Source organism: Monopterus albus, unplaced genomic scaffold (assembly GCF_001952655.1).
Source record: "Monopterus albus unplaced genomic scaffold, M_albus_1.0 scaffold28.1, whole genome shotgun sequence".
Classification (NCBI taxonomy): Eukaryota; Metazoa; Chordata; class Actinopteri; order Synbranchiformes; family Synbranchidae; genus Monopterus; species Monopterus albus.
This window is the reverse complement of record NW_018127908.1, coordinates 1,428,652-1,456,352: the sequence shown is the minus strand read 5'-3', so window position 1 is coordinate 1,456,352 and position 27,701 is coordinate 1,428,652. Positions and strand designations below refer to the sequence as shown.

The 27,701-nt window shown below is 39.6% G+C and overlaps 1 protein-coding gene across 8 annotated transcripts in view; it reads left to right on the top strand.

Moving 5' to 3' along the window:
* The window catches only part of tnr (tenascin R (restrictin, janusin)), a 158,602-nt gene that overhangs the window by 86,435 nt on the left and 44,466 nt on the right, over positions 1-27,701 (top strand). For all 8 annotated transcript variants that reach the window (XM_020595662.1, XM_020595657.1, XM_020595656.1 and 5 more), the window contains 9 exons: positions 11,090-11,210; positions 12,771-12,987; positions 13,100-13,200; positions 13,742-13,904; positions 14,868-15,344; positions 21,257-21,376; positions 21,522-21,665; positions 22,786-22,901; positions 25,833-25,983. In XM_020595662.1, the coding sequence (XP_020451318.1) occupies positions 11,090-11,210; positions 12,771-12,987; positions 13,100-13,200; positions 13,742-13,904; positions 14,868-15,344; positions 21,257-21,376; positions 21,522-21,665; positions 22,786-22,901; positions 25,833-25,983 (1,610 nt within the window). The remainder of the gene's footprint in view (positions 1-11,089; positions 11,211-12,770; positions 12,988-13,099; positions 13,201-13,741; positions 13,905-14,867; positions 15,345-21,256; positions 21,377-21,521; positions 21,666-22,785; positions 22,902-25,832; positions 25,984-27,701) is intronic.

Here is a 27,701-nt window from a genome sequence, read left to right as displayed (position 1 = left end):
AGATGGAACATTGTGGGTGTGGTGTATGAATGTTAACACTGTAATAATTCTTTAATATATTACTTGTGTGGTGTAGAAGATAATTATTTAAGAATGTAATTATGTACGAATGTTAACACTTTGTAATAATTCTTTAGTATATTACTTGTGTGGTGTAGAAGAGAATTATTTAAGAATGTAATTATGTACGAATGTTAACACTTTGTTATAATTCTTTAGTATATTACTTGTGTGGTGTAGAAGAGAATTATTTATGTAGAGATACTGCTTGCAAACCAGTGATGGTAAGATGATGTCATGGGGTAGGACTGGATAAGTCTGACTTCTTCCTACTCCATTCAAGCATGTACTAGGTATAAGCAAATTGATACTGGATTAGCATTTGTTGGATATGTGTAAAATTATGTGTGTTGACATATCAACTGTCTTTACATGCTTGAAAGAATAAATCAAATTAAATCAAAGCTTTACGGTTATTAAGCTTTTAAGCAGCATTAAGGGACCTATTTGGCATTTTCACGCACACACAGTACAAAATACCAGTGCTTCCACATTTTGAAGCTGCCATATAGCGTAATACTAGTAAAGGTAATATTTATAGCGCCTGTACATAATCACAGTAAAGAAAACAATCGTCACATTTTAAAGGAAAGTTCAAGGGTTTAAGAGGCTGGGGTCAGGCTATTAAGACATCCAGTGCTGATCGAACTAACAGGGTCAAGTTGGTGAAGCTTCTAGTACAGAGGGAGATAAGGTTAGATTGAATGGTTTATCTCAGCTACATCTCTGTACCAGGACATCAGATTGCGATGCTATCAGTTCCAGGAATAGCCTGGTGAGGAGCAGATACAAAGGTCCAGTTCATTAGCAGAAAGCCTGTCACAGTGACACACTGCTCCAACAGTTTTCAGCAGCAATGTCTTAACCAGGCAAAAGTAGAAATAGAATAAAATCTCACCCGTGAGCGAACACCTATGAATAAAAAGCATCGTTTAAAGGACAGCTTGTTTCCATTGATATAGGATGAAACTAGTTCAGGCAAGTTTGAGATAAAAAATGAATGGTGGGGTTTGACTGCATGGTAACATCTGGTCTCTTTTTTGGTTTGGATATCAATTTTTCCTTATTTGTGATATTTTGTCTTGTGGTTACTATTGTTTGTCAATACTTAATTTTAGCAGATGGACATAAAATTCTAGCTTTTAAAGATCGTAGATTTACATTTTGCTGCTGTGACACTGAGGATCAATAAGCTTTCAAACTGTCCGCATCAGGATGAGCACTAATGCTCTTCTAGTTAAACATATCAGCGCATTATCTTTTAGCAAATCATATAATTGACTTGCAAGTGTCAGTTAAACCTAAAACTTGTAGCCTTTTTAATATTATCAGTTTAATTACTGAGATAAATTTGTCAAGTCCCACCCTGCCTTCCAAGAGGGAGTGAAAGGAATGAGTTTATGTTGTATTTTACAGTACAATGTGCACACAGATAAAAGTGGGGAGAAAAAAAAAACAGTAAGAACACAAAGTATAATCCATCATAACCCCAAAGCTGTCTCAGGCACACATCAGTGAAATCCTGACATCTTAACTCCCCATGTAAATATGGTGGAAGTTGAATGAATTTCACATTCAAAGATTTAAAAGTTGTACTCCAGGGCTGGTCTGTTGTGACGCTGCAGTTTATAGCCTTCTGAAATGTTATGTTTCATATGATTTCCAGTGTCATATATTTACAATGTTTACTTCTGATAGTGGAGACACACTCCCGCATTGTTAGCACATTACAGTCACAACGTAGCAGCTTTATTGACTGTGTGTGACAGTACAGTCTATGCAGGCTATCTTTAGGTGTCTCGAACATTTAAAACTTTGGTGTTGTATTTGTGCTCTCTATTTTTTTTAACGCTACATACTCTGCGAGGCAGTTCAAATGTCGTGGTCGGGGGCATTTAGACAAAGTTGTGCATAACACCACTCTTTTGAATAACGAGCACTGTTTGCTGCTCTTCTGAATGCACCACCGTCTCCTGACGCTGCTGCCATAATCAGCACTGACACAGGCACACGGGCCATAATCCCCATTGATTAGAAACTTGAGATTAAAGGCTTCCACTGCTGTCACTCCTGTCTCCATTCTGCTTATGCTGTTACTTTCTTTGACCTGCCTTCCTCAGTCTGTATTTGTGTTTATGTGTTTCTAAGTTTCTATCACCTTTTTACACTCCTATACCTCTATTCCAGGCATTCGTCTTCTTATTCTTCCACCTGTTCACATTCGTATGCCATCATTCCGCTGCCACTTGGAACCCTAACTTTACCCATACCATACCAGGGTTTGCATGTTTCTATTGTCTCAGAAACAGACGGTGCTCGGGGTGAAAAGTGTGATATATGACTATGCTCAGAAGCAAGTCCCAAAGCAAGCTACTCCGTCCCCAACCTGGCCATCTACATCACTTCATTCTGATTGGTAGAGAGACAACTTGAACAACAGGAAGTGTCTTACCCAAAGAGACCTACGCTCTTTAATTTGTGGCTAAAAAGAGTCCACAACAAATACTCCTGGTTAGAAAACTATTTTCTCCTGCTTAAGCAAAACAGATTCAGTGGCTGCTTTATTAGGAAAACTTGCTCATTAACTCAAACTGCCAGTGTTTTTAAACAATGAATAATGCAACAGAGTATGTTAAGTATGCAGACAGGGTCAAGAGGTTCAGTTACTGCTCACTAAAGGTTAAAATCAACAAGATGTGTGATCCAAGCCAAGTTGTTGTTGTGGGCAGACGGGAAGTGCTGTATACAGACTATACAGTGAATCAAGTATAAACAGAAAATGCAGTCAGTGGCAGCTAAAAGAAAAAAAACGCCAACATAAAACAGTCGGGAATGAGAGACAGACGTAGGGAAATAAGAGCTCAGTGATTCATCTCAGGAAGCAGAAGAAACCAAACAGAAAAACCAGAATCCTCATACAGAAACCTTTTACAGCTAGATCATAGATTACAAATGGACCAAAATTCACAGCATGGTTCATGATTTGGCCTAGGCCCTACCCACCTAATAAAGTCTTTACAGAGTGTATATCGAGGTCAAAAAGGCTAATCTGTAATCCACAAAAAAGGATAAGTAAGCCACTAAATAAGAATCTGTTTATAAGCATGAGCATTGCTTGACAATACTAAAAGCAGCATCAAACCCTTTGCAGCGTGAGCTTCTGACCTGGTGTATGCAAACACAAATCCCAATAATCCTTATAGTGAAATTTGCATCAGATTGCCTGATTGTTACTGACACCCTTCCTACTCTGCCTCTTTGCCTAATTCAATGTGGTGTTCCTGGTGACTTGCCAAAATGCCAGGCAGACCCAGTCAGGAAAATAATGCCTCACAAAAACAGCTCCTGTAGTCGTCCGAGTTCACACACATCTGCAGAGCGCACTGTACACTGTACACTGTACTGTAGCTGAGTTCATTGGCAACATCCTTTTATCTTGGGCAGAAGTAAAGTCAGTGAAGCTGGACAAGAGAATATCCTGACATTAATTTAACTTCTGCCAGCCTTCAGGGGCAGCAGACAGTCGTTCACAGGGTGTTGGATCAGATCTAAAGTGAGAGGTCAGTCTCTCAAGCAGCAAACCACACTGGCAAGTTGTACTAGTGACGTCTTGAGTTAATTTGACCTTGGAGAAAATTTATCTTTGAGCGTTAACAGTAGCTATGCTGGCTAAAATCAAACCTAAGTTAGCCCACACAAGATTCAGTCAATGGTCTAGAAATGAATGATTAGGAGCAAGCTCAAAACGGGCAAGAAAAACTTTATGCAGTCATTGGTGCCAGCAGATTATTACGACTAACAGTTACGTGTAGTATTTTGGCAACCTCTAGCAGCCATAGTAATTGTTACATGAGCAAAGAAGTAAGTTAGTTGATGAAGTATATACAGTAAAGCCTGAAAGTCCATATTAGGAGGAGGTTTGGGTGGATGGTGAATAAAACTAACGTTCCCTCAGTTGAGTCACTTCCACTGCATGATGTTTGTTTTTCAAGTAATTTTTGTTCCTAAACCTGACCAAATAGTGGGTTTTGCTAAACATAACGAAACCATGATGATCGTATAATCATAGTGTCATGTTTATGACAGTTTCCATGACAACTGAGTTCATTGTAATGCTAACTCTATGTCAGAGGCATTAGGAAAAAGCAAGCAATGTTTCCAACTGTTTTTGTTCATTCAGGATATGTATAGAGGCTGCACCTGCTCCTCAGTAACTGCTGTTCATCACAGGATGGCTTCATGAATTTAATATCAAAACATCTATACGTTATTTTAGCAATTCATTTATTGTTGGGTCAGCATAAATGTTATAGACAGAATGTACATGAAGTCGTTTTTATGTTGTTTTATACGTTTTTACATTAATTAGTAAACCTTCTCTACTTATACAACCAGGACACAGTTATTTGTCTTGTACTTACTCTTGTGATATCCAGCTCCACATCTGTATCTGTTGTATGTGATAAAAGGACTCTTTGTTGAAGCGTCTGCATGACAAAGCACTGGACCAGTATCTCAGTGTAATAACACCTCACTTTTTTTAAATTCGGTTTTCTTCTTTTCACCTGTCTGTAATCCACATTGTAGATGAAAGAGAACGATGCTATGTTGTCTAAGATTCAAGACCAAAATAAAAAATCAAAATCTGAAGCTCATTTCAGAAAGAACTATAATCCAACAAAGATCAAAGTCATTTTTCTTTTACATCATGCTGGCTTTTGTGATTCATTTTTACAGTTGAGATATTTCACTGAGGGGCCTCTTTTGTAACAGATGAATTGTTTGCCTTTTCCTTTGCAACATTGCATAAAGTGTTTTTATAATGATTGGAAGAGGCAGTTGGCAGTTTCAGCCTCGCAGGGGGTGAAGCCATCCAATTTCTCTCAAGAAAATCACCAGGTAATATGTAAAGTGACAGCATTGTTTCAGAGCGTTCTCAAAGTGTGGTTGCTGCGATGGCGTCGGGCTGGCAGCCCGTCCTCGTATACCTCGCTGCTGCAGAAGTGTCGAGCATCTCTCCTTGGAGGGACCTTGTCACCCAATGGGCTCCACAGCACAGATGGTCCTAGGACTAGGTCTAGGACTTGCACCTTTAAAAAGCATTTCTAGATTGGAAGGCTGCATGCTGACAGGTCTACTGTAATTAGCATCAAACCAGATGGACTGTTATTAGAATGAGAGGCTAGAAACACTTGACTCAAGTTTGTTTGTGAGCTTCTGTACACATGCTGATGTGTATTTTCCTGCGATTGTGTGTGTGAGAGTATTGCAGATTTGAAGGCGTGCATATGTATCAGCACGCTTGGTTTTGTGTTGGCTTCTGTGGTCTGTGGTGAGTAAATTGGGTTTTTAAGAGCCTGAAGCACGTTGATTATCTCCATTCTGAATGAGTGTGTCTGTCCTTAATGGAGCCTCCATGAAAAACCTCTTCTCATTGTGCGTGGAAATGCTTGTGGGCATCAGCCCGCACCATCGCCCAATGGCTAAAGTATAATCTTGTGACTTTGAGCATCTTTCAAACTTCTGTCACTGCCAATATAAACTATATATAGGTTTTAATGTACTGGTCTATATTAGAGTATATGGCTTTGGAGCAGTATGCCCTAAAGTAAGAAGCAAGGTCTTTATTTCTTTTGCTTATAGTGAGATAAAACTGTCACATGGCACTTTCATCTGTTTTTACCTGGTGTTTTGCTGGTGTAGGGCCTGACTGATATATTGGCATTGTCAATATGATTAGCCAATTTTAGCTTATAGCAGATTTATCTACTCAATTATTTTTTTACTGGGACAGTGCACATAAATTAATATCACAGTAAATGTGTCAGTGTTAGCCAAATGACGAATTGACAGATGTTGTCCTTTGGCCAGATGTTATTCATTACACACAACATGTAAAGTCAGGACAAGAGAAAGCAGTAAGGCATGAATCAGTTCACAAATCACCTTCAGTCTACAGGTACAGTATATGACAAGTGATGAGTTGTATTACAGTGATTCCCAAGATGTGTTGAATTTAGCTGAGAAAATAATCCCAACACAAGGTCTGCCTCTTCTGGAGCTTTTGATCAAATCACAGTCTTCATCAACAGATGGAGTTGCCCAGTTCTCATAAAACTGTTTCCATTCCTCTTTGTCCACCAGAGAGGACTGACAAATGGATTTTTAACTATGCAATTTACATGTTTAGTACATACTGTATTTTGGCCTCAGTCCTTTAACAACCAAGTTGGTAATGATTTACATGCCTGTAATTTAGTTTTCAAATAATTCCCATTATGTTTCTGAGAAAGAATTGTGTAATTTAGTATTCATCATGGGGGAAATAGAGACAGTCTCCATTTGGCAGAACTACAATACACAAATTCTGATTAATTAGTGTTACCTATAAAGTCTTACAGTCAGCGCACTGCAAGTCAGATGAATATGAAAATGTTTGTCTGCAGCTGAGCAGCATAATATACGTGTATATAGAGAGCCATGTTTTTCAATGATAAAACACAGTAAATTCATATTTTGTTTAAATTGAGCTTTAAATTATGATTTTATACAGAGTAAACTATTCTCAAAAAGCTGATTTTTGTCCTCAAAAATTCAGTCTTGGTTTGGCTCCATGATCGGCGTGGTGCCATTTATCATCATCACATCTTTTCAACATGTGTCCTAGTCATTAAGTAATGGCTGTGAACAAAGTGGAGTGAAGTGAGGAATCCTTAGTATGTAAGAAGGAAGCCTGCAACACTGAGTATGCATTAGTAAAAAAAAATGTGTGTGTATATATAATAATCAGTACACCCCTGTACCATATCACTACAACCTTAAATGATTCAAAACTGTACCATCTTATTTTGTCTTATTTGATATGTAATAAAAAAAAAACTGGCTAAACAGACTAAATACATATGGGCCTCAACATGTCAATGTGATCATTGTGATTATTGCAACAAAAGGCAATTTACCTGTGACTGCTGCAACACAAACAATTGTGCCTGTGATTTCCAAACCATTTTCCATTCTTTATTAAAAATAGGGTGTCGTGTCCAATAACATCACTGATGACAGTGCTCAGAGTGAACCAAAACAGCAAAGTTGTGGACTATAGAATGAAAACAGTGAAGGATGCTAAAAGCCCAGCTGTAAGGAGAACTTCAGAGTCCAATGACAAACTAATTCTCATTCAAAAATATGAGCATCACCTTTCTCATTTTGCTGCCCTCATTACTGTAGCTTTAAATCTGCAATAATGGCCTTTTTCACTGCCTGGGGACTCAATATTGACATATCTTCACCTTTTAAGTTGAATTTGTGAACCTGTCAGCAAGCAGTTGCTTATTTACACACCCAGCAGTTACAGAGCATTATTGCCATTTGGAGTCACGTGTCTGGTCATCAGGTCCAATATATACAGTACTTTCTTTTAGCTCTGTTTTTGGTCTCCACCAACTCCAAAATATCTGATTCTTAATCTACGAACTGCTTGAGTATGTTCACCAGTTAGCTGCTAGCACCAAGCCTCGTCCACAAACAGTGTGTACACACAATTCTGTGCTGAAACCGTGTATACAAACAATTTATGCACAATTTTATTCAATATTCTGTATCAATATTTTCTTACCTTAATTTGTTCATACTCTGTGAACAAATTTAATACTGCCTCACCCCATGTGTATGAACAAATGATGAAGGCCTGGCTGGCTAAAAAATGCAAACACATTTTAACTGAAACTATATTAATTAAAAAGGTTTTAATAGCTAATATAATTGATTAATATAATTTAAGGCTATAATGATTAATTTACTAATGCATTGACCAAATGTAGCATATTAAATAAACATGAAATTAATGCCCTGTCATTCTGATTAATCACAGTTTTAATTGAAATAAATTAAATTTAAAAAACTGTTCTAGTTTATAAGTATATAGAGAAATGGGGGCATGGCAGCAGGCTACTTGAAAACCACTGGAATGCGCCTGTCATTTTAGAATGATTCTGATTTACACTAACATACACACAATAGAAAGAACAAAATTGGCTGGTGTCATGAATATGATGGTAATGTCTCCTGCACTTATTTTGTGCACAAGGTAAGAACATTTCTATGCGCATGTTAGTGAATAAGGTCCACTGCCTGTCTGCCGTTTGGTGTTTACAGTCTTATGCAAAAGTTTAGGCACCCCTTGATACATAACAGATTTTGGTGATTTTTTATTTGAACAGATGTTAACACAGTTTCTCTTGGAAATGGAAAAAATGCACAATATTTTCTGCAAACAGTGATGCATAGTTACTTCTTATGCCATAAATTGAACAAAAATAAAAAATAAAAACATTATTATGGCATGGTGCAAAAGTTTGGGCACCCTACACAATCAGTACTTAGTAACACCTCCTCTGGCAGATATCACAGCTTGCAAACGCTTTTCATAGCCAGCTAAAAGTCTTTCAATTCTTGTACTTGGGATCTTCTCCCATTCTTCCTTGCAAAAGGCTTCTAGTTCTGTAATATTCTTTGGTCGTCTTGCATGCACAGCTCTTTTAAGATCTACCCACAAATTTTCAATGATGTTTAAATCAGGGGACTGTGATGGCCATTCCAAAACCTTCAGCCTGCGTCTCTTGAGGTATTCCATAGTGGATTTCGAGGTATGTTTAGGATCATTGTCCTGTTGTAGAAGCCATCCTCTTTTCAGCTTCAGCTTTTTTACAGATGGTGTGATGTTTGCTTCCAGAATTTGCTGGTATTTAGTGGAATCCATTCTTCCCTCCACCCGTGCAATGTTTCCTGTGCCACTGGCTGCAACACAACCCCAGAGCATGATAGATCCACCCCCATGCTTAATAGTTGGCAAGGTGTTCTTTTCATGAAATGCTGCTCCTTTTTTTCTCCAAACATGCCTTTGCTGATTGTGTCCAAAGAGTTCTATTTTAACTTCATCAGTCCACAGCACTTGTTTCCAAAACGCATCGGGCTTCTGTAGATGTCCTGTTGCATACTTCAGATGTTGGATTTTATGATGGGGACGCAGATAAGGTTTTCTTCTGCTGACTCTTCCATGAAGGCCTTGTCTGTGCAAGCATCGCTGCACAGTGGAACGGTGCACCACCACTCCTGAGTCTGCTAAATCTTCCTGCAGGTTTTTTGCAGTCAAATGGGGGTTTTGATTTGTCTTTCTGACCAGCATACGAGCAGTTCTGTCCGAGAGTTTTCTTGGTCTTCCAGATCTCATCTTGACCTCCACAGTTCCCCTGATCTGCCATCTCTTAATTACATTTCTTACTGTGGAAACTGCAAGCTGACAACGCTTTGCTATCTTCTTGTAGCCTTCTCCTGCATTGTGGGCATCAATAACTTTCATTTTCAGGGTCTTACACAGCTGCTTAGAGGAACCCATGGTTGCTGGGTGTCCACAAGTGTGTGCACAAGGTTTGAAGAGTCAAGGTATTTGTACAGCTTTGAAATTGGCATTTACCAATGACAGCTGTTGCTGTGCATCAGATCTACCGAGCTGATTAAGGTCTGAAACCTTGTGAGAGACTTTGAGACTCTGGAACTCTTAGGGTGCCCAAACTTTTGCACCATGCCATAATAATGTTTTTATTTTTTATTTTTGTTCAATTTATGGCATAAGAAGTAACTATGCATCACTGTTTGCAGAAAATATTGTGCATTTTTTCCATTTCCAAGAGAAACTGTGTTAACATCTGTTCAAATAAAAAATCACCAAAATCTGTTATTTATCAAGGGGTGCCTAAACTTTTGCATAAGACTGTATATATATCTTAAATGAGACAAACATAAAATTATGCCTGGCTCACACTCACTGGGACTCTCTCAGTTTTTCATTTATGTGCAAATATGCTCACATATCAACATTGTCACCCTAAATAGTCCAGGAAGAAAATCAGAGCCAGTTAGGTGTGATAAGAAGACTTCCATCTGGCGCTCACAAAAGACGCCAGCTCAGAGCAATAGCCTGCTTCACCAACATGAGATGCATTCTCATGATAAAGAGGCTGTTGAATGCAGAGCTCATAGGCTCATCTGTGAGATGGTTTTTTTTTTAACCCCTTCTGAACCATCTTTTGCCCACAAACACATGGGCATGAACAACTTATAACTCAAAGGAATTGTGTTTAAAGCACACAGAGACACCGCTGATATAACTGCTTTTCACTTTTGAATAAACAGCTGTTCCCCAATTCTGTATTTACATGATAAAACATCTTTGCAAGTGTAGTGAGGTGTCTGAAACAGCTGTGAAAAACAATAAATTCAAAAGCCCGTTTAAAAGCAAACTTCAGCTGTGCACTGTCTTGTCTGTGCCGGCATGTGACAGTGTGCTTGGACAATCCACATCAGTGTTTCCTCTGTACGGCATTTACTTCAGTGCATCTCTGTTCTAAGTTCCCCACTCAATAGAGGGGATTATAGCAGCATCACTCAAACCATGTCTCTACTGAAATACATCTATCAGCTCTCTCCCTGAGCAATATTTCTGTATTGCTCCCAAATGGAAAAATTTAATATTTGGTAATGCATTCAGTGTTTCAGTTCCATAATCCCTGGAAGAAGTTCTAAAGCCAGTTATTGTAAATCAGATCAAAGTCATTTATTTACCATTTACAGAGGATAAGCCTCTGCTAGTGGGACAGAAACCGCAACCACACTAGATACGTATGAACACATACACTGACCGGCCACTTTATTAGGTACACCTGTGTAATTGTATACAATTCAGTGCAACATCTCCGTCTTAACGCCGGTGTTGCATTGTAGTGCATACAATTGTACAGGTGTACCTAACAAAGTGACCAGTGAGTGTATGTTTCCATGGTGGGACACTAACAGTGACAATGGAACAGCTGAAGTGTGTAGGCCAAGCTTGAAAACACTTTCATACAACACAAACACCACCACTGACTGTTTTTTTTTTTTGTTGTTGTTTGTTTTGTTTCCTGAAACCAACTATTTACATCTCCCTCTCCCTTTCATGTCTCTCACCTTTCTACTTCTCACTCCTCCACAGGTGTGAGTGGACAGAAGTGGTGAGGTTTCTTCCCAGCATGCCACTGGCACAGCAGCATCACAGGGCCGCTCTGCCCACAATAGGATGGATCTGGGCTTTGGCTCTGGTTCTTGCTCTACAGGTAAAATCTGTTCAGACAAAATAGGCCTGTCCAGCACAGCAGCCCAGGGCTTTTTCATATCCATTATTTATTTGCAATGCACTATTTCTGGCAGCCATGTTAATCACTTGACTCTGGGCACAAATCCACTCAAATTCTATCCTGGCTGGTTTGACTACCTGCCTGCCTTTTATGTGTTTTGATACTTTATATTAGCTTCTGTACATTCGACTTGGAAAGAAAACTTTTAGTTGTTATCGGACCAAGTACAAAGTGCTGCAATTGACTGTTTACAATGTTTGCAGTGATGACAGTGGCAGATTTACCTGCTGGAAAATTCTTAGTGATATTTGAAATAATAGGTTTTTGATTTCAGACAGAGGCAGGGGAACGCAGCTTCTCATTTCTATGCCTGCAATTTGAAAATGGCCATGTCACCAGCAGATTTCATCAGCTGTAGCTTGGTAAATAAGGTAAATAAATGAGGAAGGGCTATCTGGCAGACTTTTTCACATTTTCAGAAGACTCATTTTTATATATGGATCATGTAAATATGCACGATGGCTCTACTGTTCTAAAGACTAGAGCTCTCTATTATTGTACATGCAAAAAGGCAGTGTCCTCACCAGCTGATAACTGATGTAAAAGACATGGAAAAGAACATTGTTGTTTCATTGCAATGAAGTGCTACTGTCGTTAGCCCTAGTATTAGATGTATGACAAGGAAACATGTCAAATCACACTTTTATGTTTTTCTAACACAGCCCCTGTTTGGCTGCTTACCTTGTGCAGGTCTTTACACTTTTAACATTACAAGCATAAAGGATTTTAGTATAGGGGTTTGTCAGTGTGTTTTGGAAACATAGTGCTAATTTCCCCAGATGTAATAAAGAGCAGGACCGAACTGCTAGTTTTACTTGGATGGAATAGGATCAGGTCAGATCAGATAAAGTAGGATAGGATCTGACTGGCTCAGATTGGATGGGATGGGATTGGATCAGGTCTGATTGGATCAACATGATGGGATTAATCAGAGTGGATCGGATGAGACAGGGTAGGATGGGCTCAGATTCAATAGAATCAGTTGGATTGGATCAATGGGATCGATCAGATTAGTTGGGATAAGATAGGATCAGATAGGACAGGATCCAGTTGGATTGGATCAATAATTGGATTGATGGGATCGGATCAAAATGGTTACCTGCTTACAGGTGGATTGTGGTGTTTAGACTTCCTTCCTTTATTCCTTTCCCTTAGAAATAGAATAAAAATCCCCTGAGCTCTCAGCCAGACAAAAAGAAAGCACAATCTTAAAATACTGAGCTGTTCTGTTTTCTGTCTGTTGTAAATGACCCAAATGTTGTTGTGAAAATTTTGTTAGTGTTGCAGTCAGTGAAGAAAATATTTCATGTACTTGTACCTTAAATTAGTGTCATCTCGGTTTGTGTTCCCTTGGGGTTTTTTTGTACATCTTCACTCCCCCATTCTGTAAACACAAGCTAGAGAGAACAAAAACAGCTGGAAACCCCCGAGTTCCAACCATGGGCAGTATTTTTTGCTTCATATTCTCTCTCTCTCCAGAGTGCCACTCATGCTGCTCCATCAGGAGACAACAAGCTGGTTCGTACCACCAGAGTGAAGAGACAAATCACAGATGGGGATCAGACCCAATCTTTTTCCTCAACCAATAAGACCCTAAGAGAGCAACCTTTGGTCTTTAACCATGTCTACAACATCAATGTTCCCTTGGAGTCTCTGTGTTCTGTTGACCTGGACACCTCTGCATCACCAGACCCAGGTAATGATGATGTTTTCTAACCATTCAAGTGTAGCCATCTTATCTACGTTAGTGTAGTCACATACACAAAGATGCTATGTTTAGAAGAAGACCTTTTGTTTTAATTTTTAAGGCCCACACGCTGATCTGGGGTCCAGACCCTCTGCGGAGGGTCCATTGGATGCAACTGGACCAACAGAATACACCGAGCAGACACTGGATGCTGACAGCCAGGTTGGTGTTTTAGCAATATTTAACTTTTAGTAGTGAAGCACTGAGAGCGAAACAGTGTTCAGGAGGCAAAACTGAGATGTGAACAGACTCCTTTTGAGTGCTTTTGGCTCTTGACTGACATTCTGTAGTTAGATTTCACTGCATCACAAGGCGAAAGCTGTATCACATGCATAACAAAACAAAACATACATACAAACCACTGTTTATTCATATGTTCAGCATGTTCCAAAAGGTCCTATATTGGCCACAATTGGTTAACACTTCTCTCTCATGACCCTTTATCTCTAGGTGCTTGTGTTGGTTTGTGCACATTAAAGTGCCAACCTTTTGTTCCATTTGTTGGATAAATTGAATAATGTTGCAGGTGGAGGAGGGTTTAAGGTTCTTCCTAGCAGACAAATCTGTATACTATTTTGTCAGTGTTCAAGCCTACAACAACGTGTGTCTTTGATGCTTGAAAGATGGACTTTGAGTGAAGTATATGCTTAAATTATCTAAAGTACTCAAATGTACTTCTTACCAAACTGTCCTCCTTGTTCAGGTGACATTCACTCACCGCATCAACATCCCAAAAGCTGCATGTGGTTGTCCCGCTACAACCACAATCCAGCAGCTTGCCACCAGGGTGGAGATGCTGGAGAGAGAGATTTCCTTGCTCAGAGCTCAGTGCGGATCTGGGTGCTGTGGAGAGAGCTCGGCCATGGGTCGGTACTGTTTAACAATGACAAAGTATCTAGATAAAGCAGTTTTAGATGTAGTTTTTGTTTATAATGTAGCAATTTCATTTGCATAAAAAAAAATCTGATATCAGTTGTTACTTTTGGAAGCAAATATATAAAGAACTGCAAGAATAACATTTAAAACAGTCTGTCTTATTGGTGGCAAGAAGAAGAAAGGTGGTATTATAGCTAAAACAGGCAGAAAAAACAGTTAATACAATGAATGAAGAAGAGACAAACGGCAGCAGAATATTGATGGTGGAGGGTGATTTTTTTTTTTTTCTTTTCTGCTGCACAGTCACGGTCTAGAAGGAGCGGAGAAACCTTTGCTGCCAGTAAAAATTTTGTTCCCTATTCAGGAGTTGCTGCCACTATAATAAGAGGGGATTGGAATGGATGGAGTTATAGGATATATTATGGTTAAAGGATCTGCTCCATTGACACCATCACCCCCTTCAAATATTTTCTGAAAATGTTCCATCTCTATGCTGAGAATATGATTATCTCCAGTAGTCATGATCCGAATCAGAATGAGCATGAAAGTCTCCGCAGGGGAGGACAGTGGCAGGATCGCAGTGCACAAAGTGAGACAGGTTTTCGTTGATGTTTTTTGACTTATTTTTTTAAATATTTACCAGAACAAAACCAGTAGCTTTGTTTTCACTGATGTCTTGACTATTGTTTCTCCCATCTTTTGAAGCACATGGGCATAAAGCAGATGAGATGTTTGGTTTATTTTAACTTCTGAGTTGATATGGAAATGATTGGCTTCTTAAAATGTGAATTGCTTACAAATTATTTAGGCCAGCAGTGCCTGTTAAAAACACACAAATGTAATATTACACAAATTGTCAAGCTAGTCCTTTATGGCTTCTTTGGAGGAGTTTATCTTAATTAACAAGGATGTGACATAGTAAAGTATTTAATACATGTATACTTTCCTCCCAGGTCGCTTGGACTTTGTCCCAGGCTGCAGCGGCCATGGCAGCTTTAGCTTTGACCTGTGTGGCTGCATCTGTGAGGAAGGTTGGACCGGCAAAAACTGCTCGGAGCCTCGCTGCCCAGACAACTGCTCCGGCCAGGGGGTGTGTGTTGAAGGGGAGTGTGTGTGTGACCGTGACTTTGGAGGCGACAACTGTTCAGAGCCACGGTGCCCTTCAGACTGTTCTGGCCGTGGGTTGTGTATCGATGGGGAGTGTGTGTGTGAGGAGTCTTTCACTGGCGACGACTGCATGGTTGGGAAGTGTCTCAATGATTGCTCGGACCAGGGGCTGTGCATCAACGGGACCTGCCAGTGTCGGCCCGGGTATGTGGGAGAGGACTGCTCGCTGGTGTATTGTGCCAACAACTGCAGTAAGAAGGGAGTCTGCAAGGAGGGTTTCTGTGTCTGTCAGGATGGCTTTGCTGGAGATGACTGCAACTCTGGTAGGCTGTTACTTTTTATCCTTTATGTCAGTTTGATCCTCTGACAGGTTTCAAGTACAAAATGGTTCAATTCCCAGAAGCAAAAACACTGAGCATGGAAGTTGTACTCCTTTAACACTTGCTGTCAGTGTGACCAGGATAAAAAAATCCACAGTAGAAATCCAGCCTAAACAGATTTCCCAATGAAACTCTGTGAACCCTCAGTTAGGGCTGAAATGTTGAGCAAGAAGAGGTTTCTTTTCAAGTTAGAATGGTTCATATTACAGCCTAGTGAGTATTTCTTAGAAATTTCATCTCTTTATTTACAGTTTGTGAGTAATTGAAAAAGAAAGAAAAAGATTTGGCAAATAACACAATCAGCAAGATATTTTCCCTTCAGCTGCTCTTATATAATCTAGCTTTGGAAGCTCTCATACTGTCCGATGTTATGAATATGTGACATAGAGTACAATACAGTGACACTAGGAGAGGATTTTATAGATTAAAATCTTCAATTTACACCACCTATTGACAATATATAGTGAGAGGTGCAATGCTTTATGCTTTCAGTTAATTAATTTGATTAGTTATTCTTTCTTTCTTTCCATTTAATCTTTAAAATGTCAGGGATAATGAAATCACAGCTTCCCCAAACCCAGTGTGGAATCTTATTGGAAACAGTTGAATAATTTAGACATTTTCTGTTAATATGAGAAAAGTAATAATTCCTCACATTTTAGAAACAAAAATGTTTGTCCTTTTCATATAATATATAATTGAAACTGATATTTTTGGTGATTCATTTTCTGATGATTGACTAATTGATTAATCATTTCAGCACTAAATGACAAAAACGTAAAGCTCACTGAACAGGTACAGTAGGTACTGGCAGCCATGTGCGTTAGAGTGTCGAGTGTTTGCAGACAGATAAAGGCTACAGCACATGATGTTACTTATCAGCAAAGTTGCTTAGTTCATTTAGATCTCACTTTACTAACTGTGGTAATGAGCATGATGTTCCAAACACAGTGCATTTACCCAAACTTTAACATGGCATGACATCAGCTTCATATTCTCTATAAAGGAAGAAATGAATTCAACCACCTCATCTTAGAAAGTAAATCGTCCTAGGTTATATGAGTCCAGCCACACAGGTAGGCAGGTCTAATGTGTAGATTTATAAATGCCTGTGCTCTTTCTGCAATAGCACTTAGGTTCACAGCTACTCATACCATGTAACCTTGGTCCTGAGTCAGTAAATCAAAAAAATCCTCAAAAAGTAATATCCAAATGCAAACTGAACTCTCAGCTACATCGCTTCTTAGAAAGTGAGCAGCCCTGAAAAACAAACTGCTCTGTACAGGTGGGGGGGAGAATGACTTGCTGGACAGCAGAAGGTGTAACAGCATTCATTTGTCAAAAGTCACATCCACTGGGGAGAAAACTGTCACGTTAGCTGCAGATGAGCCACCTCCTGAGCCGTGCGTGCCTTTGTTCAGCTCTCCACGCCTAAATATCAGATCCTCCTCTGCCATCTGAGGCAGCTGTCAACGAAAGTGATGAATGAGGACAGACAGAAGAGTGAGCGATAGAAAGACAGGGAAAGCAAATCGTATTACCAAGGCTGATTTCTCCATGCCATCTTTCCAATTAATATCTATACCAAGTCAGAGAGTTCGAATTGCTTTTTTTCTTTGCAATTAGACCCTAAAATAGTCAGTGCTTGTAGAGGATAGTTTGCTGAATACAGAACGAAGCAGTTCAATTACCAGAGACCTGTAGGGTAACAGGCTTAAGTGTTCATGCTATCAAAAGCTGAAGAAAGCGGGATGTATTTTTTTGCTTCAATTATGGTGGCCTATATTCATCCACTATGAGAATTAATGGAGCCTGTTGAATTTAAATTGGATGTTTGGAGCACGGGACAAGATACAGTATATCTTTACATAAAAATATATCCACCCTCAAAGTAGAGATCAACTTGTGCTGAGGAGTGGCATTTAATCTTCAGCATGTCACATTGTTGGCATCCTCTGAATGCAGCAGTAGCAGGGTGAGCCACGGAAAAGTAGCCTGTGTACTCGAGAGCGTATTGGAGGTGGGCTACTTTTCCATGGCCCACTTATTGTTTCTCACAAATAGCTGTGGATCTCAGCACTGTGATTCACTTTTAAAGTCCTGTAATGTACTGTATATCAGAACTATAAAGTTTGGTATCATCCTTTGCCTGTTTTATTGCCTTATTCTGCTGTATAGCATCTGTCATATTTATCTGAGTGGCACAGCTTTATAGCTTCGGCAGAGCAATTTAAAAGCCTCCTTTGTAAAACAGCTTTGTTTGCATCAATTATATTATTGGGCAGATTACTTGTTTCAGTGGCATTAGAGGGATTTGGGAGACATGTGACAGTAAACCTCGTCACACAGTCCAACACTGATTTTTAAACACAAGCACACACCTAAACCAAAGCTGACAGCCGTACACACAAATCCACAGTATTTGTGTGTCACTTGCAGTTTGCCTCAGCAGTATGATGATTCATACTGTTATCATCTCTTTGACTGAAATTGCGTTGTAGCTTGTGACAAAAGCCCTTCAATATCCAGGACCATTATCCTGCAGTGGAAATGGGTTTCCGTTTTTCTTGTATGACAGTGCATCTTTGACAGTGTGTATTTCAGAGGTGCCTGTCTGTCAGAGGAGTCATACTGTAAATGTGGATCTAGTGTGCTCCTCCTTTCTTGGACACTTTAGCAAAGTGTAGGGTAAGAAACTAAATTTGCGTTGCTGCATGCGGAACCCTGTATGTCTTTACTTAGTTTATGAACCAATAATGAAAGATATTTGTGTGTGGATGGACTGAACATCTTTTTGAATACAGCTGATATCCAACTTGGAAACCCTCACATCAGAAAACAAACTGATCAACTACAGTTTCTTAACTTTGTATTATTATGCTACATTATTATTATGTCATTGTTTTATTTCTCTTCTGCTATTTGAATTGATTCTTTCCCATTTGCCTGCCTGTCAAAGCAGTTACCTGATTTTCTTATATCATATACGTGTATCTTGACTCCACTGCTTCCACTTGATCAAGTCTGGAGCTGGACTGGCAAACCACTCAGAGTTTTCAGAGACCATTGGTTGCCAGTTTTTCGATGCCTGTTTGGTGAAGTCACTTGACTACAAACCCCTGGTTGGCTTGTACTCTAACTTGGTTGTGTAAAAGCAAACTGAATACAAAAGGCTTTTTGTTTTCCTTGCTCTGATCCACAGCAATCATGCAACATAGCGACAACAGCAGACTGAATCTTTGACCCACATTTCAAGGAGGATAACTGAAAATCGATGAGCACACAAACTTCAAAATGTTGCAGTGGTGGAAGATGTACCCAGATCCCTTACTTAAGTGCTGCATTCAAAATGCTGCTTATGTAAAAGTACAAAAGCATCAAAACATACTTCATCATCAAAATGCTAAAATGAATCATTCAGAATGACACCATCATGTTACAGGATTATACTGATGCATTACTCTGTACAGTACATCACTTTAATCTTGCAGCTGGTAAAGGCGGAGCTAGTTTTAACTAGTTTATATGCTTATAATTTGAATTACTGCTGGGTAGCTTTTGAATTTTCCACTGGAGAGCAATAAAATCTTACAAGTATACTGTAGTTCTGAAGGGTAACTCGTGACAAAAGTTATAAAATAAATGTAGTCGTGTAAAAAGTGCAAAATTTGCCTCTAAAATGTAGTGAAGTTTAAGTATGAAGTAACAGAAAATGAAAATGCTCAAGTACAAATACCTCAAATTTGTTCTTAAGTACAGTACTTTACTTCCCACCTCTTAAAGATTATACATCACACTGAAAGTTTCAGTTTAATCTGCTGAGTAAATTAACATAAGACATGTCATTACACAAAGTGGCCAGAGGCTTAGTTAGTCCTGTGATGATGCGCTCACCTCCGTTATCAGTGGGAGTTTTACCATCAGTGTTTTAGTTTAGACCTACTGTATCTGCTTATGACTGCATACTTATTAGACCTAATGAGACTTCAATGCTCCGGGTGAAATTCTTGAATAACCTTCATCAGGTTTCCCTTTAATAACAAACTGTAGGAAGGATGCATGTCTGAGAAATAATTTACTAAAAATCAAGAGGGCAAAGCCTTGATGCTGGAAAGAAAACTTATTCAAAAGCGTTTGAATTAGTTTGCAAGTGGTATCACTCAAGAACAGTGCTTTACTACGTATTAAACATACATAAGTAGCTTTTTTAACACAAAACTGTTGACATGCTTCTACTTAGAGATGTCAGTAGAGAAGTTCTTTAAACTGGTTGTTTTATGCAAAAATGAGTTTAAAGTGAAGTTAAAATAAGATAGGAAAAGGGAGATCTGGTTAGAACCTGAAAAGCTGCTGCTGAATTTGGACACCGAGAAAGGTCAGAGACTCTCCTCATACTCTGCAACCAAGTCTTGCTGAGTGGATGTCAGGTTCCTCCTGTGCTGTGTGACAATTTAAAATAGAAGTATTTGCATTAGGATTAACAGATTGGTGGTGATTTCATGCAGCGAGTTAAAGTGAGATGATGTAACAAATCTTCCTTATCTTGATTGTAAAGTTACAGATTTTGGCTTCAACGATTGTTGACTAAATTATCAGAGCAGCCTTTTTCTTTCCCTTTCCTTGTGAGTCTGCCCTTTATTTTATGCTGGAGTCGGTCTTTACTTACAGGCTGCTCATCTGTTCAGCCTCCTACATGACCTCATTCAGTCACTCCTGTCCTATCCCATGGATGATTGCTCCTTCTTTTGATTGGTCATTTCCTTCACGTGTGTGATGAAGCTCAGTCTGATAGATGAGATAAATCGTGCTAAGTGAAGGCTGCAGGAGCCGTCCCCAGTGCAGGTTCATCGTTTCGAAATGAGCGAATGAGCAAGCCACTGTACAGCATGCAGCCATCTGTCGAGTGTGTGAGAAAGTAGCTGAAGTGTCCAAAGGGTCCCTGAGGAGGCCTCAGTTCTGTGCTGTAGAGCCCTGTATCACAGGATGTAGATGATGAAGAGGTGAGAGGTTGTTGATTGCACCATCACACTCGCTGCTCCATTTGCCTCTCATTCTCTCTCATTTAGCCATCTTTCTATGTTAAGTCATTTACTCCCACAAAACACATTCTAACCTTTGCATCTGTTTCATCATTTCATCTGCTCAAACTGTTTGCGCACTCTGTCTTGTCTTCTCCTCCTTTATGTCCTTCACCTGTCTCCCCTCCTCCTCTTCATTGTTTTTGGCAGAGAGAGCTGTAAACACTTGTTTATGCCTCCACATTTACATTCAACACCATGTCTCAGGTTTTATTGCCTTGACGATCTTCAGCTCCAATGAATGACGGTGCTTCTCCCTCTTATGTTAATTCTCCACCTTTTATTGCCACAAGCACTGGCTTCAGTGCCATCTGTTCAAGTCTGAGGTGTGGCCATTGAGCTGTCAGAATTAATTCCTTTTAAAATATGAATAGAATAGAAAATTCAAATGGCAGAATGCAAGTGGACATGATCTGAAGGTGAACAGGCACAGGATTTGGACTTGGTCTGGGCATTTAGAGTGAAACCAAAGCTGTGATTCACGGGAGATGCTTGCAAATACTGTAAATGTTTAAAGGACCAGAAGACTTGTGGCCACCATCAGCTTACACCTTGACACTAGTGCCAGTCATTTCCTTAAAGTATGTGGCTGCATTTTAGCTTTTGCAGTGTTTTTTTTTTTTTCCAAATTTCTCTTGTGGTAAGACCAAAACACAGGCAAGTTACTACAAATGCAACATGCTGATATAAAACACACACAAAACAAAACAAAAACGGAAATAATTAATGTGTATTACCTATTTTGTGCATGTGTGTGTGTCTGTTTCCTGTTTCAAGTGGCACCTGTCATGAACTTAATTGTACGAGAGGTGACTGATCGCACTGTTGACCTGGAGTGGGAGGGTTCAGTTGTGCTCACAGATTTCTTGGTGACCTACACACCAAGCAGCCCCGGAGGTAAGTACAGATATTTGCTGGCCTTTCAATGCAAGGAAGGTTGTAATTTGACTTTCAGCTGATTTTAAATGTCTTGAAAGTAAACCTTGCTTTTTTTAAAGCGCACTCATACATCTGTGTATCTTTTTGCTTGTCCCTCTGTCAGGCATACAACTAGAGTTAAGGATTCCAGGAAACACCACCACCTGTGCTATCTCAGGCCTGGAAGCAGGCATGGAGTACAACATCAACGTGTTCGCTGTCATTAACAACAGTATCAGCGTCCCTAACAGCATTACTGTTTGGACCCGTAAGTGTAGTCATGTGGGTTGATCTGACAAGGTGTTCCCGTAGGAGGGTAAAATATATTCCACTGCAGCCATGCATGATTGATGACCATCAAAACATTAATTTAAGTCATCACTTTCTTTCTCATAAAATACCCTCTGTCTGATGCATTCATACGTGCCCACAGTCATTCATGCGGATGCACACAGCCTGGCTCCCACTGTGTTTTGTTAAATCCTCTGAAAGATGTTTCTCAGTGTCAACAGAGTGAGAATCCCACCTGCTCCTCTGAGCCAGCTGGCTGCGATTCCTACCTGTAACACATGCTTAGTGTCACTCACACTCCAACACACACTCTCAGACAAACAAATATGAACACCTTTTGGATACGTACCTCCTATCTGGTGTTAATCCCGGGTCATTTGGACCCGACAGAGAAACATACTCATTGCTTCACATTTCTTCACAAGTATGCAAACTCACCCCGAATAACTATTTTTAATGGCATTAGTATGTATTAGCTTGCTACATACAGTGAGCTGCTACTAGGTCTGTCTTGGCTGGAAAATAGTGCTCCATTTCACAGATAAGTGAGTTTAATTTCAGTGATAGCAGAGTATTTGGAATAATAAAGTCAGTTTAGGGCATTTACACTTGATGCAAGCATTTTTCACTGATGACATGATTTGTTGTGGTTGTTTTTGCTAAACTTAATTATGAAACTGTATTTGATTATCTGAGCTGAGTTTTAGCGGTGCACAGCTGCCTGTGAAAAAGTCATTTTAACATTTTGCTAAATCAAAATATGAGCTACAGTAGGGTTATTTGTTTTAAACCAAGAAATCCATGTTGGCAGGGTTGTGTATATAACTACCTGTCTAAATCTTTGCATATCAGAGCTGACCTATTTTCTGTGATTTTTATGAAGCAGGTTCTTGTTTTATACCTTTATAAACAAAAATTATATAAAAGACATCATGAACAGTGCATAGCTTAAGTGTAGCATTGTTTGGACTGAACAGAAATTAATAAAGACAGAAGCAACAGAAAAGAAATGTAAAAGGGAGGTTCAGCATGAGAAGTGATTTATGGGCTGTGTGGGTCACCAAAGAGCATCAATACATCCCAGGCTCCTTCTCCAGATCTTTCCAATCCAGATGGCTTAGTCTTCAAATCCATCACAGAGACGTCAGTGGAGGTCCAGTGGCAACCCTTCTACTATTCTTTCGATGGATGGGAAATCAGCTTCATCCCCAAGGTAGAGTGAAACTGTATCAGTGGATGTGTTTGCTGCCAGCCCCAGTGTGAGATTGCATTACAGCACAATGAGAGACAGATGCATGTTTCTGTGTGTGGGGGAAAAAAAACTAAAGAGATGCAGGCAGACAAGATGGATTTTCCCACTCTCTCCTGTTGGGTTATTTTTTAGTTAGATAGATATTCAGAGATTTGTTGTCTATGAATGTTTAGTTCAGACAGGGTGACTGGCTTGGGCTGTTAACTATTCAGCCTGCAGTGCAGACTGCAGGCACGTCAAGGTTACAGGAAAACTGCTGTTAGTGTCAACTGTAATGCTAGTCTTAATATTTGTCTTAATGTGTAAGGTTATGTCCAATTGTTTTAGATACACACCACGAAAACAACCTGGGGGTTGGAAGATCTCTGGACTTGAAGTGTGAATTCTTGCCTGTGACTTTTTGAATAAACCAGCACGGATATATTTTTTATATACTCAAGTGGTCTGAGTCGTCCCTCTGAGTTCCTGGTTTGAAAGAACCGGATGAGGCTTTATAATGGTTTTCAGCCTTTACTCCCACAAACAACCATAGATTTTTGTCTGTCTTGTTTTTTTGGCTAAACAAAGGAAAAGACGTATTTTCAGACTTGTTTAATGTGAATCTGTAAATGACTTTGTGAACGTCTGAATGCATTGAGGTTTTCTTGGGAGCTTGCTCATGCCAGATTAGATTACTGGCTATTAGATGGGTGAGCCATTAAACCCTTTCTTCAGAATATCCCTTCATAAAACCATAGCAAGACCAGGTTCAAAGCCAGAAATAAAAAAAGCCTTTCTCTTTCTAATTTCCGCTGTAAACTCAGGTACTCTTGAAACTCTAATCTCGTGCCCTCACACAGTAATTGGATTTCTCCTTTAAGGTGTTTTCAGGGGGAGATATCCTTTGGTCCAGCCAGACTCCAATCTGATGTTAAGGTGTTTTTTGTGTTCATTTCAAGCTCCCTTTAGGATAGAAAGAGTCTGAATGAAAAAAGAAGTGGACCTCCTAGTTTCATTGATTGCTTTTAGCCCTCCTTTCTATCCAGAATTTTCATGTCTCACTGCTGTTTCTCCTCTAGCATCTTTGACACCCCACCCCTTCCCCTTGAATCTCTTGTTTTTACTTTCCGTCCACCACCTCTTGGTCAAGATCTACAACTATTTCCTCCCTATCGCTGAAGGTATTCTTCCTCCTTCACCTCTCCCTATCCTCTCCCCTCATTTTCCCTCCCTTGCTCCAGCCACAAGGGAAATCATATTATGGGTTGGCAGCCCCACCCTGTGGATTTAATCCAGCAATGGAAATTGTGAATTTTGACAATCTCATAATGGAAGTAGGCATGAAAGCTTTGGCCTATGCAGACAAACATACAACTCACTCCCCTCTAAGGGAAAACACAGACTGAGAGAGGGAGGGTGAACTTCAAGACTGTTAGAAACAGCCACAGTAGACTTGACCTTCGAATAAAATACCAATGTTTATGCCATTGAATACGTTATTTGGGGCTTTTTTAAATAAAATGGTAAAGCTGTAAAGCAATTAGTCAATCAACGCTTACTACTAGTAGCGCTGGAAATGTCATCTTTGTGTTGATTATTCCATTAAGAACCCCAGGATGTTTCAGTTTACTCAAAATGACAGTTTGTTGCTGTAGCTGTTTTACACACAAAGACACTTGACCATGCATAACGATCAGCGATTCCCTGAAGTACCTCAGCATTACGATTCATGTTGCATATTCAAACAACTGGTCAGAGCTCAATGGTTAGGACACATGATGAGGCTGTGCAAATCGGCAGTATTCTACTTACATGAAACATTTTGCTGACAGATGGTGTCTGCATGAATGATGTTCCTTTGTGCCTGTGGCTGTAACACTATTGAAACTGCACCTTGTAACTCAGTCCTTGACTCCTGGGAAGAGGAGCCAGTGCCTGGTAGATAGCTTGAACAAATAAAAATGGCTTAATGGAGCCTATAATGCTGCATCATGATGAAGAACGTTATGTGATTGATTAAGCATTCCCCAACAATATGTAATATGTGCACATTATATATTTGGTAATGTGTCTTTGAGAAACCTGCTGCTCCCCCAGTGCTCACAGCACTGAAAATGACATTTACAAAATTCAGCATCAAAGTATTGTTCGAGAAGTCTGAAATATCAATGTACCCCTTATTTGGCAGGTGGTCATAATGTTATGGCTGATCAGTATATGTCAGCTGGGCTTTCCTTCCAATCATCATTCATTTTTTCTGATTAGTTTGAAGATTTGACGTATTTGCTTTTTACGCAGGAGATGGGAGTGGGATATACATCATTCTGCTGATTCATTTTTGGAATCTAGCATTGTCTGCATTTATCTGTATCATTATTGACACTGTACACCACTTGTTATTGGAACATTACTGTTGTGTGTTACTGCCAACCCTGGTCATTTAGCTGAAGTGATTAAATGGATTACATGTCTAATTACAGTTGTGATTCAGGAAAGTAGCAAGCTGTTACATGTTCTGGCTTAATACGTGCCTTCATAGTCCAGGCTTTTGGGGATCTTGGAGCAGCAGTAGGCGTAACATCTGTCTATCAGCTGGAAGTGCATGTGCGACAGTGGCTTTCTGAGAACAGCTGGGAATAGCAGGGGCTCCATGTGTCTCAGTGACAGGCCTTTGGAAATGTACAGAGTGCAACCTCTGCAAAACAGACGCTGAGACATAGTATACACACTTATTTTTGCCAAGTAACACATTAGGATTTTATTGTGTTAAGACAGAAAAGTCTCTGTATACTGTTTATGTCTTACTGGTGAGGTGAGGTCTACAGCTTTTATTTACACTGAGAAAGCTTTGTGCCACACAATCAACGGATTCTCAATCTCTTCATCTCATCTCTTGGCTGTGTTTTTTTCCAGGATAATGACGGCGGGATGACTGCACAGCTGCCCAGCACCATCACGTCCTTTGTGCAGACTGGTCTGAGACCAGGGGAAGAATATACAGTTAACCTGGTGGCGCTCCGAGACCAGGGTCGAAGTCAGCCTGTCACTGCCACTGTGACAACATGTATGTAGAAATGAAAAGGGCTGATTCTGAAACAGTTACAATGAACTTTTACTTCCAGATATGTGAACGTTTTGAGTGTGGATATCTGAACAGGGCCTGATGGTCCCCGTCAGTAGATAGATAGATAGATAGAAACTTTATTGCAGACTCAAGGTCCAGACTCCGAACAACAAAAAACAACAATAAAAAAATAAAAAATAAAAAACCACCACAAAACAACAACCAGTCCACTACTATCCCTTTAAAAGGCAAGTATACCAGTGACTAACTACTGTCCATAATTACAATAACAATTACTCCCTTTTAATTGTACCTCTATAAAGATTTTTGTTTTAGCTTAAAAAGCTCCCAGATTACTTTTTATGCTTTGGTGATTGCAGTTCCTTTGCTGATGAGACAAAAATGTTACTATTAAACCATAACAAGGGAATTATTTTTAAGTTAAAATTGACAATTATAGCATAAGTGAGGTGAAAAAAAAACTATTGTGACTAATGGAAAAGTATGTGCATTTAAGTGTGTGCAGAATACGATGAAGAAAACAGTAATATGTCTGTGTATCCTCTGTTGTGCAGCCCTGGTGCTCTTATTGCATTACTTATGTGAAAGAGCAGAAGTGTGTCTGCAATCCATCCTCAATTGGCTCACATCTGTTGACTTTGGAAATGGCTGATCTTAAACCTGATAGGAGTATGTGTGTGTGTGTGTGTGTGCACACATGCACACATGTAGGGGTGAGGGGTGGTATGGGTTACATGCCAAAGGGGTGAAGCAGCAGGGACAGAGAGTCCCCAGAGAGGAAGAAAGACCACTTAGTCAGCCTGCAGGGAATGCTAGATGTGTATATGTGTGTGCTGTTTGAATGCTTTCTGCAGTTTAGCTGTCCGTCTGTTGCCTTGCATCTGACCTCAGGGCTTGGCTTCTCAAATAGACAGTTTCATCAAACAGCCCGTGGGAACTGGGTTTGGACTACGAGCGCCCTTATCTAAAAGCCTCATAAATTTAAGGTTGACATGGCTGTGTGGTTAGTTTCATCTGATTCACCCGATCGAAGGCCTTAGAGACATCTAAAAAACACATAAATATGGTGGAATTCTTACTTTTATATTTACTAACCAATTACTTTAGTGCAAATATACACATATCAGTGCCATGATTAGATTTAAACCCAAATTGGTTCTCAGTGGAGCCAATAAGATTACAAAACCTACTCAAAAGAATTGCCTCAACAACTTTAGAAAGTGTATTAGCAAGTGCAATAGGTCTGTAATTATCAGAGCTGCCCACCTTTCCTGCTTTATCCTTCACCACAGGAACTAAAAGCACCGTCATCAAGGAGTCAGGCAAAAACCCATGTATAAAACAAGACGTAAAACATATAGCTAAAAGAGGAGCCAACCTCAAACTAGCATACTTAAGGTGTTCTACAGAAATATGATCCAGCCCAGTAGACTAATTTGCAGACAAATTATTTATCACTTGAGAAACTTCACAGGTTTTAACAGTTTCAACAAAATCAACCCTGCTTACAGGGAAGACTTCACTGGGAACACAGTTAAATAAATTGCAATAATGGAGCCACCAAAGCTCAGCTATCTTATCTGGGCCAGAAATTCCATCAATAGTATAGGGTAGAGAGAGTCTACTATTATTAGTATGTTTAACATCTTTCCAAAATGACCTCGTATCATTGCATAATAGTTTCTTCGCCATAGAAT